The 14,457-nt window shown below is 43.2% G+C and overlaps 1 protein-coding gene across 10 annotated transcripts in view; it reads right to left on the bottom strand.

Moving 5' to 3' along the window:
- The window catches only part of RHBDL3 (rhomboid like 3), a 132,101-nt gene that overhangs the window by 4,962 nt on the left and 112,682 nt on the right, over nt 1–14,457 (bottom strand). For all 10 annotated transcript variants that reach the window (XM_081849801.1, XM_081849792.1, XM_081849795.1 and 7 more), the window contains one exon: nt 8,776–8,876. In XM_081849801.1, coding sequence (XP_081705927.1) covers nt 8,776–8,876 — 101 coding nt within the window. The remainder of the gene's footprint in view (nt 1–8,775; nt 8,877–14,457) is intronic.

Below are 14,457 nucleotides of genomic sequence, written 5' to 3'. Positions count from 1 at the left end.
AAAAAGATCCTAATGAAACTTAAGCAGCAACTTAATGCAATTTTCTCCTAATAAACACATTTTTTGTATGCCATTTTCAAGATTCTACGTATTTTCACAAGCAATTGTACTCACTAATATATGCATTTTATGCACACTGGCTGGACAACTGCAGCAAAAAACTGGAGAAGTGAAAATTTCAAAGGATATTTGTGTTTCAGTTCATATATGGGGCTGAGAAGGGCAAATCAGGTAGATTCTCATTAAAATGCAAACAACATCACATTTGTCCCCAATCCCTATCTGCCCCAAATGGTTTTCTTTTAATGTATTATTCTGCGTTTCCTTTTATGGACAGAGCAGCATTTTTATATAGACCATCTTTAATGAGACTGATATCATCAGTTTATGCAAATAGCTCTCCTTTTCAATCTGTTACATGTTGCTCTCTCTCTCTCCCATCTACCTTCCCAATTGAAAGAAAAGAAACAACCTGCAGCATACACTGTGCTTTCCTAAGCAGGAAATTGGAAAGACCTTGTGGCACACAGCTTAGAAATAGTGGAGGATCAGTAAGAGAGCCCTGCTGCAAAGTAATGCAACCTGCAAAATTTAGAGGACAAGCTCAGTTCTCAAGGAAGAGAGACCGGAGGAAAGACTAATATTTAAGCACAGAGATGATGGGTTAGAATGGATAATGACCTTACAGGTGTAGTTAAGGCACTTTGCTGAATAGGTATTTAGGTAAGAAAGCACTCACTTCATCACATGTTCAATATTTGCACGCCGAGGCAATAACTAAAGGTGCTTTGCAGCATAGCCTTCCCAGAGTATGCAATCATGCTGACAATCTTCAGCATGGATTATGACTGGGGTAGCATCAGAAATGTTTATTCGTCAGGCTTGCACGTTGATAGAATTTACTGATGGTCAGATCAGCAAAAAAATTCTACCTGTCAAAACACGGTAGGCTCCTTTGGGTATTAAATAACACATCACGGAATCATACATAACACAGTGCCTGATCCTCTGTCCCCTTATTTAGATGTATCTTGCTCACATATTCTATAGCGCAGTGAAATCTGAATCCAACTGTAACAAGTGAACAATTATTACAGATCAGTTGTGCTACTTGTGATCCAGCCCCTGCCCCTACGGCCAGCTCCAGTGATTGCGAAAATTGCCACTAATTATATCTGTGACCTTGTGAGAATGTATCCAGGAAAAGCTAGAACTGCGAGATCATTATTGCCCATTACTTAGGGAAATTGCAAACTGTAAGGGAAGAAAGAGAAATGAACATTCCAGCTCATAACTTGCTCCGACGCAGAGGAGAATTTCTCATTTAGTTTTTATGCAGCATCAAGGAAATACATGTTGGAATTGGTATCAGAAAGAGAGAAATTCTCAACCCTGTGCATGGCTATTCAGATGTAAGCCTCACTGACTTCAATGAGGCAAAGTTGTATAAGATTGCAGTCTTAAATATCTATCTCTTCTACCACTTTATATTATGTGTTATCACTAAAACACAGGACAGCAGAACATATGTTGCAGTGCTGACCAACATAAGAGAAAGCAGACAAATCCAGAGTTAGTAACCTCAATATATTTAAAGATCAGGAGCTGAGACTTGAAGCGCCCAGCTTTCTTTTCTCTGACAGAAATCAGTGCTACCATCAGTTTGTCCTTGACACTAGGCAATGCCACAAAATATTGGCTGATCCAAAGGCAAGCTTCTTGAGTGCTGATTCTCAATAATTTCAGTGGATCAGGAAAGTTGAACAAGCCATAGGGATTTTTCCAGGGTGGGGTGTTAGCAAAGCAAATTCTCCAAACAAACAAACATATATAACTAGCATCAGAAAACAGGTTATCACTTCTAGTAGATCTGGTGACTGAGCTGTATTGAGGCCTGGGTAGACCTGGCCTCTGAGAAGCTTATAGTCTAGGTCGCTCCATTGTTTCCCAGCAGGTAGACTTGCTGTTTATCTATGGATGAACCTGATTGTCAGGTAACATCTTTCCACTTACCACTGGAACCCTCCATCCTTTTTCCCTGGCTCCCTTCATCTCCTCCAGCCCTTCACTAATTGCACTGCTGCTGCTGCTGCTGCTGCTACAATCAACTTCATTGCCCACTCCCCACTGCACTGGTTTAAAAGACAGCTACAAACCATAAGCCAACAACAATGGACTACAGCTCGAGATTGCCATACACTCCTTCCAGCAAAATGAGTATAACTCTTTTCAATAGAACAGGCATCAGAACTACCCTCTGTAAGAATCAGTTATACTCAGTCTATTAACAGACACAGAAATGCCAGAAGATACCAACAGAACAGGGAAGAATTTGCTAGGTGTCACCATCAAATGCATGGATCTTCTGCAATTCTGACTGCAGAATTCAGTGTGTGGATTGCAGATTCCTGGACATTATTGCTTGCATTTTTAAGAATCCTTCAAACCAAACAAATGTCAAAATAAATAAAAAAAGAAGTGTGCATGCACACGAAAGCTTATACCCAGAACAAACTTAGTTGGTCTTTAAGGTGCTACTAGACAATTTTTTGTTTATTTTTTATTTTGACTGCGTCAGACCAACACGGCTATCTACCTGAATCTAGAAACAAATGCCAACCTCTCGTATTCAGTGTTTTGATACATGTATGCTGGAAAGCTCATGCCATCAGCTTCTGGGGAGATCACCAATGTCATGAAACAAGTTGGCTTTTTTATTTATCCTGTCCTTCCTCCAAGGAGCTCAGGGTGGCATACAACTGGGGTTGGTAAAAGGAACTCAGGATCTACTTATAGACCTGTTGGTGCTTTATAGAACATTGGCAAGGGTTTCTGTCTCTTAAGCGATCAGCTGTGGCAACAACAACGTAACTTTCCCCATCTGAATGGGAGTGTTGAAATGAAGAAAGCTAACCAGGAGCAGACTGTTGTATGAAAGGACTATGAGGTTAGTTCTGGTACTGTACACAAATCTCTAGGCTCAGAATGCGCTTAGAGGCACCCTGTTCTTTAATACTAACTATATGCCTAAGGACTGATTGATTCTGACACTCAACATTCCTTTAATCTTATGTATTTTGCACCAGGCACTCACTGATGGATCTCAGGGTTCTAGTAAAAAAACAAAGTCGTGAGTCAGAGCATCTAATGTCTGAGCACAGAGTACACTGAAACAGGCTTGGCTACAGAACAAAAACACACACACACAAAAAACACACAAAAAAACACACACAAAAAAAACACACACCCAACAATCTAGTAATACAGATGTGACAAGTCATCACCCCAGGAATTTTTCATAAGGCACTTCACAAAACTTTAAAGTCTCTGGCTGGGCCTGTGGTAGACTCATTTTTCTTTTATGAACAAAGCTCTGGGTGAGATGCGAGGGCTAACCAAGCAAAATATTACAGATCAATAAATCTGAGCTTAAGAACCCAGAGATGAAAAATCAATAAATTTTATGTGCACTCTGAGGGTGGGGTCTGACAAGATGCACATACACTCATGGACATAGATCTGATGAGTTCTTCAATTTCCTTTTTTTATTGCACAAGCCCTGACAGTTTTATAACTTTATCCAAATCTCCTCACTTCCTCTCCTTCTTCCCCCTGAGAGGACAGTTTTAATCTCCCTCCTTCTATGGGAGTGGATGAACACAGTTGGGGTGCAATTACCGTATTTTTCGCTCTATAACACGCACCCGACCATAACACACATGTAGTTTCTAGAGGAGAAAAACAAGGAAAAAAATATTCTGAACGAAACAGTGGATGTATGATTTTTGTGGTTCATGCTGTGGCCACAGACATGTGATCTAACAGTGAGTTTTGAGTAGCCCAATGCAAAAATCCTGAGGATCCATGGGGATCCATGCTTTGTAACCACGTTTTTGCACCACTGCAGCCCCAGGCAACAGTGGGTGCGTGATTTTTTTTGGTCAAGATGTAGCCATGGGCATGCTATGTGATCTGATGGTGAATTTGGGGTGATCCAGTGCAAAAATCCTGAGGACCCATGTGGATCCGTGCTTTGTAACCACGTTTTAAGTGGGGAGGGAAGGAAAAGCACTCAAGGGACAAGGAGCATGCGTGGGGTGGGTGGAGAAGGATGCTGCTAATAATGCAGGAGAGGGATATAAGGGGAGAAGGCTCCTCTCCTACTTTGCTCCTTTAAAGCAAGCAGGCTCTGCTTTTCTCCCTCCTCCCCGCTTAGCGATAAATAACTACCTGACATTCAGAAGACATCTTAAGGCAGCCCTGTTCAGGGAAGTTTTTAATCTGTGATATTTTAGTGTATTTCTGGTTTTTATGGAAGCCGCCCAGAGTGGCTGGGGAAACCCAGCCAGATGGGCGGGGTACAAATAATAAATTATTATTATTATTATTATTATTATTATTATTATTATTATTATTATCGAGCTGAAAAACTTTGCTGCTATGTAGCGAGCTGAGTGGGGAGGAGAGAGGGACAGAGAGCCTGCTTGCTTTAAAGGAACCAACCGGACAGGAGCCGCTTATACTCGTGTAAGCGGCTCCTCTCCTCTCCTCTCCCGCTTTGCTCCTTTAAAGAAACAGGCTCTCTGTCCCTCTCTCCTCCCCACTCAATGGCTCTTCTCCCACTTTGCTGTTTCAAAGTGAGCCACGGAGGAGGGAAGGAAGGGGAACCATGGATCCTCTGCTCATGACTGCAATCGAAAACAACGGCTGGATTTTAGAAAAACATCTCTGCATCTGATCACTTGGGGGGTACATATTCGCAAACTTAGGACAACTGTCTTTGAGGAAAAGGATTTTCATAAAGCTAGTTCGGGATAATGCTTTTATGGTCTACAAAATTTTTAATAAACCACAACAGAACTGGAAATACAGTTGGCAAAGACAGCAAAAGAATTCAGGTCTACAGTTGACTGAAAATATTTTGCAGTACATCTGGAGGGCTGGCTCATACCTTCTCCGTTAGAGTGACAATGGGGTAGTCTTAGTATAAGGTTATTTCTAGATAGTTTTATATCCTGCAGAGATTAAGAAAGATTATGAGATCAGGAATAAGTATTTGCTGGAAAGGATGTCACAGGAAGGGAACTTACATTCGCATCTAGTGGGTCTGCCCTCAAATACAAACATACCTGGTAGAAGTCATGCATGTTAGTTGTATTATAGCAGGTTTTTGCTTACAGGGCTTTCCTTTATTTTTTGAAGATCTTGCAAAAATGAAAGATTGAGATTCACTGCAAATATATTGAACTTAATTTGGCTCTGGAAAGACTTTGAAATGCCAAATGTCAGTGAATTAGCAAGATGTGGGACATTGTAGTTATAGAACCAAGCAAAACATGTTTTATTAAACCGAGAACAGCCAGAATTTCTGGTGATACACTTATAAGTTACTTGGGAGACTGACTTATCCCCTATATACCCAGTAGGCCACTACGGTCTGCGGGAGTCTTCATCCTGCAAGTTCCATATATCTCAGAAGCCTGCTCTACAATAACTCTGTGAAGGGCTTTCAGGGTGGTTGGCCCATTCTGTGGAATAGCATTTCTGTTGAGAGGTGACAGATTCACTCTGCACTTTCTGGAAACAGTTGAATATATTTTTGTTCCAACAGGCTTTCCCAGTTCTATAAATGGATCTGTGCCATGGGCGTCTATTTTGTATTGCATTGCTTTGTTTTTACTATATTTGTTTTTTGTGAGCTTTTTTTAAAAAAGTTTTTATTTCATTTTGCAATGTATTTTGCAATATATTTCATTTTGCAACAAGAACTATTGCAAACTCATTGACTATCTTTGCATTATTCACCCATAACAGCATTCAAGGTGTCACAAAGGAAAGGGAAATACATCACCACACCATGCAAATAACATACAAAAATAAACTCTAATCAAGGAGATCTCTCCAAAGGCCACCATGAATCTGTGAGGAAGTCCTCGTCTGCTCTTCCTGTCTTATGTACATCAATCAGCTTGAGGTGTTTGTGTAGAAGCAATAATAATGAAGTAAAAATATTTGTTAATATTTTGCTGTGGAAGAACATAGCAAGAACACCCCCACATTGTTCAGCCTGGACACTGAGGTCCAGCTCCGAGGGCCTTCTGGTGGTTCCCTCCCTGTGAGAAGTGAGGTTGCACGGAACCAGGCAGAGGGCCTTCTCAGCAGTGGTGCACACCCTGTAGAACACCCTCCCATCAGATGTCAAGGAGATAAGCACCGTATTTTTTGCTCTATAAGATGCACCAGACCAGAAGACGCACCTAGTTTTTGGAAGAGGAAAACAAGAAAAAAAATATTCTGAATCCCAGAAGCCAGGACAGCCAGCAGGATCGCAGTGCAGCGATCCTGCTGGCTGTCTTGGCTTATGGGATAGCCGCGTGCAGCCTCTCCCAGGCAGGGGGTGAAAGTTCCCCCTGCCCGGGAGAGGCTGCGCACGGCTAAGGCTCCCCCAAGAGCCGCGCTCCCTTTAAAGAGTGTGCGGAATGTGTGTGCGGCTCTTGGGGCTTTTCCCCGAGGAGGGAGAAGGGCAGCCCCTCTCCCTCCTCGGGGAAAAGCCCTGAAGAGCCGCACACACACCCCACACGGCTCTTTAAAGGGAGCGCTGAACAGAACCTCCCGCCTGCATTCGCTCCATAAGATGCACACACATTCCCCCTTACTTTTTAGGAGGGGGAAAGTGCGTCTTATAGAGTGAAAAATATGGTAACTATAAAACCTTTAGAAGACACCTGAAGGCAGCCCTGTATAGGGAAGCTTTTTAAGGTTTAATGTTTTATTATGTTTTTATATACGTTGGAAGCCGCCCAGAGTGGCTGGGGCAACGCAGTCAGATGGGCGGGGGTACAAGTAATAGATTATGATGATCAAGAATGAATTCCAGATGCTGTAAAAACTGGGATTGGTATGGATAGGCTGTGCATATTCTGTTAAGTTTCTTCATATTGTAAACTAACAAAATATTAACAAGGATGATTTTATTTTTGGAAACATGGAGATCAGGTTTTGAATGTGCCTCCATGGAGAAGGGTACCTCTAAGAAGCAGGCATGATGCAATGTGGGACTGACATCATGCATATTGAAGAAAACCACACGGCTCTCGACGGTCCCACCAGCACCTTCATCTGTAGTACAGAACAGAGGAGTGCCAGCATCTATGGACTGTGGTGAAGTGTGATTTGTGCCCTGGATATGAATCTGACAAGTCTCAAAGACCACCATGGAGATATGCCTCTAGGCTAATGATTCAGGCAGTGAGGGAAATTGCTGGAGAATGCTCCCATCTGTGTCTTAGAGTGCTCATGGGTTTTGTCTATAAATTACTCCAGCCACTGAACAAAAAAACCCCAAAACCTTTGCTTCTTTTCTTCTAAACTAATTTTCTTTTACGCAGTTCTCCGCAGAGATTAGTAACATAGTCAAAAGGCTCAGGGTGCTGCTATTAAATATTGCGTTTTCTCCTCCACTCTTTATTTTCATGCATCTTTATTTAGTTTATTTCCCCCCTTTATTACTTCCCGTCGGGTGAAATGCCTTATTGCTTGCTCTTCGTTTATTTATTTGCAGGAACATTTCATTCTGCAGCCAAGGACGTTTTTATTTCTTGCAGCTACCCAGAGGCACTCAGGGAAGCAAAAAGATTCCAACAAACCTTTTCTCCCACAAGCAAACAAAAAAGCGTAACGAAAAGATGAGCACTGACATTAATGGGATGCAGCAACAAATGCAAAAGATCATTTTCATTATGGAAGATTTCCCCTCATCAGCATTAAGTGAGAACGCTTTGTTTCAAATGCCAGAACTGGGTAATGTGAGAAGATTCTACAGCCAAGCATGAACAACATAGACTCTTGTGGCATCATAAACTAACACATCTATTATGGTATAAGCTTTCGATGGGATGCTGTACATGAATACCATATGCGCCACTCTAAAAGCGCGGGGGAAACTTGTGTGAAATAGAAAGGTGACAAAAGTGATTCACACAAACAATTTGAAACAGACTTATGGGCATACCAGAGCTACATAGTTTGGTCTGCTAATCTGTTCCCACTGACTAATTAACTAATTTTATTTATTAGATTTATCTGCCACCCTTTATCAAAAGATTTCAGGGTGGTTCACAAGATAAAAATACAAGAAAAAAGCACAAATAAAAAGTTAGAACAGAAACAACAAAACAATAGCCCACCCCAAACACATTTAAAAGGACGTAGAATATTAATCAGCCAAAGGCCTGGTTAAAGAGGAACGTTTTTGCCTGGCACCTAAAAATATATATATAATGAAGGCACCAGGCGAACCTTCCTGGGGAGAGCATTCCACAAACATTCTGCATTTTCATCATAAATGGAACACTGTCAAAAGCTGGAGCATTTCTGGAAGTCACCCTAAACACAGAAGCCTCCCCCCTTAATTCCTTATCTGTAGTTCATAGCTCTGTGCTGTGGTCATACACTCAGACAAGGATGCCTATACTTTGCAAAGGCAATTTGGTGTAGCCAATAATGCTGATGACGACCAGCAAAAGACTTTTCTTTGGGGCTCCCCACAGGCATCTGGTTGGCCACCGTGAGAAGAGGACGCCAGACTAGATGGGCCATTGTGCACTGGCTCTTCTTATGTTCTTAAAAGCTTAATGAAGAGAAAGTAATAACTGCAGCAGTTGGCTGTTCCTAATACTGGAGCAGCTTGGATTCCAAGCAGCAATTCCGTCCAGTGAAGTCATGCCATTCCTGGTCTCTAACTCAAATTGTATCACTACTTAGTCTAGTACTTACCATTACTATGTTGGCTAGGTGAGCAGATATCAGGGCGTACACACCTCCAGATGAGCCCACGACAGGTGCAGTCATATCAGCAATAGACACTGCTAAGGAACCTTAGAGAGAGAAAAGGGGAGGGGGAAAACTTTTATTGCAAACACCTTGCTAAGCAAGAGTCAATCTTCTTCCTCTTTTTTTTTTTTTGCACATGAAGTTCTCAGAAAAAGGGGCATTTACAGATCATCACAAACCTTGCTAAGCAAAGGAGCTGACCTCCTCCCTCTTTTTCGCACATGGAAAGGGCACCTACAGATTGTTGTTAATTCGTTCTGGAGGTCCGTTCTTAACCTGAAACTGTTCTTAACCTGAAGCACCACTTTAGCTCATGGGGCCTCCTGCTGCTGCCACACTGCCAGAGCACGATTTCTGTTCTTATCCTGAAGCAAAGTTCTTTACCCGAGGTACTATTTCTGAGTTAGTGGAGTCTGTAACCTGAAGTGTATGTAACCTGAGGTACCAGTGTAGTATGTGAAGCCACAGTCAATGACAGGCAGAGTCAAATCAATCTAATTTTGGGCGTGGGGAGAGAACTGGGCCAGTCCTGCTTTCCAAATCATTTTGCTGATGGAGGAAAAGTACAAGGTGGTCACACACACACACACACACACACACACACACACACACACCCCGACCCTCTTGCAGCTAAAAGACACTTGGGGAGGAAATTGGTCATATGGTCCCCATGCATATTTGCATCCTAGTGGGGATGAGACACTAGCCTAACTTAAAGTCCCAGGTGAGTGAGGCTTTGCACCTGTGCACTCTCTCTGTTCCGAGGGCTCTATGCAGCCCTATATCTACATCCATTTTAGAGGTGGGATGGGAAGTTAAAACGCACACCATTGTGCTCGTGTCTTCCAATCAGTAGAGCCTGGATCCAGGGTCCATTTTGCTACAGGGAGGTTACCTGTAATTTGCAAGGCTAGGGAACAAAACCAAAGGAACTCGTGCAGGACCACACACAAAAATCTATTGGGAACTTTTGTGATTTGGGCACTTTTCTACTAATAATGGGCGGTGTGATAGATAGGTCCCCTGAAGTCGTTATTTGAATTGGAGTTGCGTTTTGGAAATGCAATCACTGTTTCGAGACCTTCCATTGCTCTCACGCAAATGGAGACTCTGCTTGTTTCCCAAAGTCTGCACACCTGACAAGTTAGATCAGAAGCAAAGAGCAGATGATGTGGACAAATGGGCTGGCCGCATGCTGGAAAGACAAGCTAACTGGCAGCTGATGCTATAGCGGCTGAAGGCCAAGCTACAAATTCCCCTTCACCATTTTTAAAGACAAACAAAAAAGTCACTGGAGCTTGCATTTAGGTTTGGGGGTTCTATTTCTTTCTGTACCAAATTCCCCCCTCAAGCTGCTTTTCTCTGCACACACACAGAGAAAAAAGAGACACCCCTCCTCAGTCATCCTTCCTCCACTCTCAAATGCATCCTCCAATGGCCTGGGGACAGGCCACCTGAAGGATCACCCCCTTCCATATATACTTGGCCAGGCCCTAAGATAATCTTCAGAAGCCTCTTCTCTGCCCCCCCCCCCAATCACCACAAAATGAGGTGAGGCAGGCAGGGCTACTTATGAGAGGGCCTTTTCAGTGTTGGTGCCCTATTTATGGAATGCCCTACAGTACAGTCGACTTCCAAAGCGTTTGAAAACCAAAACGCAGCTTCTGATTGGTGACAGGAAGCTCCTGCAGCCAACCAGAAGCTGCAGAAGCCCCGTCGGACATTTGGCTTCCACAATAACATTCGAAAACCGTAACACTCACTTCTGGGTTTCAATCGTTCTGGAGCTGATTTGTTTGGGAGCCAAGGCATTTGAGATCCAAGGTACGACTATACAAAGAACCATTCTTTGCCTGCCGTTTTTCCTCTTCACTCTCTTCCTCCAGCCACGTTTCCCCAGCCAGTATCCAATCTTAATTCTCTTCCTTTTGCCTGTCTTCACTGTTGGAGCACCCATTTTTAATTGTGTGGTTGTTGTTGTTTTAAATGAAGAGGCACATCTCATGTGTCCATCTTAACCATCCGGTTAAGAATTTTGCATAAATATTTTTGGTCCCCCCCCTCCTGTATATTTACAACTGAACTGTATTTGTGTCCGCACTACTGCTGACGGCACCCATTCCTTTCTCTCCACTGCGAAGGATTTGAAATCGTTAAAGAAAATATTTTCACCTGCATGCTGCGACATAATTGGTTGCAAGCCAAGAGATATTTTTCCGCCTGTGATTTTTCCTGGCAACTTCTTTTTAGACCAGCTCCATCCTTTTAATGAGAAGGCAACACACCTTCACCCAGCTTTTTTTGAATTCTTAGCATTTCCCCCTCACAGTCTGACACAGTTAAGGCGCGGGGGGGGGGGGGGTGACGACGACACAAAATCAGCTGAGGAGAGGCAAAATATGTACGGTGGATGGATGAAAGAGGAGGGGGGTAAGAATCAAACACACAGAGCTGGGAAAACGAGAGAGTCAGAGAGCACAGATGTGATATTCTCAAAGTAACAAAAGCAAAAAAAGAGCAAAGACAGGTTATTTTGCCAAGAACTTCATACGCTAAAGCAGGCCTGCCTGAAATTTAATTACAACTCCCACCAGCCCCTGCAAGCAAGGCCAATGGCCAGGGATGCTGTGAGTTGCAGTCTAGCAATATCTGGAGGTTCCCCACATTTTGGATGGCCAGAGACACTGAGGATGGAAAAGGATGGGGAAGAAGAAGAAGAAGAGTTTGGATTTGATATCCCGCCTTTCACTCCCTTTAAGGAGTCTCAAAGCGGCTAACAAATTCCTTTCCCTTCCTCCCCCACAACAAACACTCTGTGAGGTGAGTGGGGCTGAGAGACTTCAAAGAAGTGTGACTGGCCCAAGGTCACCCAGCAGCTGCATGTGGAGGAGCGGAGACGCGAACCCGGTTCCCCAGATTACGAGACTACCGCTCGTGAGCACACATGTAGACTTCATTTCAGGCCTACTTCTCCCTGAGTTGAAGGAGAGAAGGCAAGTCCACAACCTCCCAAGGGAGAGCATTCCACTGTCGAACAGCTCTTACTGTCAAAAAAAATTTTTTGCCGTATGTTTAGTTGGAATTTCCTTTCTTGTAACTTGAAGCCATTGGTTTGAGTCCTACCCTCCAGAGCAGGAGAAAGCAAGCTTGTTCCCTCTTCCATGTGACAGCCCTTGAGATATTTGAAGATGGCTATCGCATCTCCTCTCAGCCTCCTCTTTTCCAGGATAAACATACCCCAGCACCTTCAATTGCTGCTGATAAGGCTTAGTTTCCAGACCCTTGATAATCTTGGTTTCCCTCCTCTGCACATGTTCCAGCTTGTCAAAGTCTTTCTTATATTGTGGTGCCCAGAACTGGACACAGTATTCCATGTGTGGTCTGATCAAGGCAGAATAGAGCGGTACTATTACTTCCCTTGATCTGGACATTATACTTCTGTGAATGCAGCCTAGAATAGCATTAGCTTTTCTTGCTGCTGCATCTCATGGTTTACTCATGTTAATCCTGTGTGGACTTGTACCACTGGCTATGTCAGTCATAGGACCAGATACTCCAGAGCCCCCTCCCTATTCCTAGCTTTCTAATCCAATTATGACATATATGCTTCCCACCTCCATGTACTGCCTCATAGTACATAACTCTCTATTTTTATTTGTTCAATAAGGCACACTTCGATTGCAGCTTTATTTGTTCATTGTAGCAAGACTTGCTATATAGGTAAGGACCAGGGCCGAGACCGGGGAGGGGAGATGGTGAAAGAAAAATTGGGAATTTAAAGTGTATATATTGTGATATTAAAAAAAAAAAAATCTTTTAATGAGAGATGGGAAAATCGTGGAATGGAATCTTTGTGACCCTAGGGGAAATGTCTTAAGAGAATAATTTCAGATATATAAGTTTTAAGGAGAAATAAGATTAAATAAAGTAAAAGTGGATGGCTAATAGGCGAATGAGAGAATGGAAAATTACAGTATATTAAGATAAGTTATAAAGATAAAAATAAAGATGAAGGATTTGCTGAAATATCTATTTGAATAAGAATACAAAGAGGGGAGGTGTGAGGAGGTCAAGGAGATAAGTTAAGAAAGGGAGTTATATTAAGGTTTAATAATAATAATAATAATAATTTATTATTTGTACCCCGCCCATCTGGCTGGGTTTCCCCAGCCACTCTGGGCGGCTTCCATAAAAACCAGAAATACACTAAACTTGTATTTACACTAAACTTGTATTAACTTGTTCTTTTGTCGTTTTTTGATTGTTTTTTTTCTTTTTAGCTGTTTTTGCTTTTTAATTTTTTAATTTTTATTTTTTTTCTTGGATATGTTTTGTTTTTGTATTCAGTGTTCCTTTTTGTAACCTTTTAAAACTTGAATATTATTTGGGGGGGAAAAAAGGACCAGGGCAAGGGAGAGGGACAAATAGCTAAACCTGCCAATCACTGCCCCAGCCATCCCATGACACCCTCCCTGCAGTTGCCTCTTGCTCTCTCCTCTTGTTATAATTAGATTTGATCTATCATCAAGCCAGCTTCCTTCACCTCCAAACTGCAGAGGAGCAAGACGTGAATAACAAATGCAGTACAAATGTAAAAATCAATCAGTCCATGAAGATCTATCATAGATTCACTGGTCATTGGAAAGTTGCCATGTTGGGCCCGAACCAAAATCCTTCAGCTGACAATTACTGACACTGCGGTAAACAAAGGTAAAGCCAAATCAGATATATAGATTAAAAAATAACTCCTGGGTACTTTATGCCTCAGGAAATCTCTTCACATGAAAAAAGGGTAAAGGTAAAGGTAAAGGTACCCCTGACTATTAGGTCCAGTCGTGACCGACTCTGGGGTTGCGGCGCTCATCTCGCTCTATGGGCCGAGGGAGCCGGCGTTTGTCCGCAGACAGCTTCCGGGTCATGTGGCCAGCATGACTAAGCCGCTTCTGGCGAACCAGAGCAGCACACGGAAACGCCGTTTACCTTCCCGCCGGAGTGGTTCCTATTTATCTACTTGCACTTGACGTGCTTTCGAACTGCTAGGTTGGCAGGAGCTGGGACCGAGCAACGGGAGCTCATCCCGTCACAGGGATTCGAACCGCCGACCTTCTGATCAGCAAGTCCTAGGCTCTGTGGTTTAACCCACAGCACCACCCACGTCCCTGAAAAAAGGGTAGTAAGCCCCAAAACTGCATCTATGGCCTTATAACTGATTTCTCCCCCTCATAACTAATGCTTAATTATAGTAGTTCCTTATCCAGCGCTCACTGTACAGCTCAACTGAGAAATGGGATCCTCCTTAATGAGGGTCCTGGTTGCGTGTGGGCCCCTAAGGCACCCCCACAGCTGTTGCTGGGCATGGCCCAAGATTTAACAGTCGGGCCCTCGGATCACGCCAGGCTGTTTGGGCCAATCCGGATGGACAGCGTGATTCCGGGGCCTATAAAAGCAGCAGCGTGATGTAATCGGGGGCACTTGCTTTGTGCTGCCAAACACCCTCCCCCCTCCCTAATTTTAGGTGCTGCTGCTTAGGCCTTGCTTTGGATTGGGTCACCTGTTTTGGAACAGGGGCTGGGTAGGAATTTTCCCATTTGGCAGATTGGCTGTAGCAACTTGGTTTTCGCCTAC

This window comes from Podarcis erhardii (genome assembly GCF_964252035.2).
Source record: "Podarcis erhardii genome assembly, chromosome: 2".
Lineage (NCBI taxonomy): Eukaryota > Metazoa > Chordata > Lepidosauria > Squamata > Lacertidae > Podarcis > Podarcis erhardii.
This window is presented reverse-complemented; position numbering and strand designations above follow the sequence as displayed.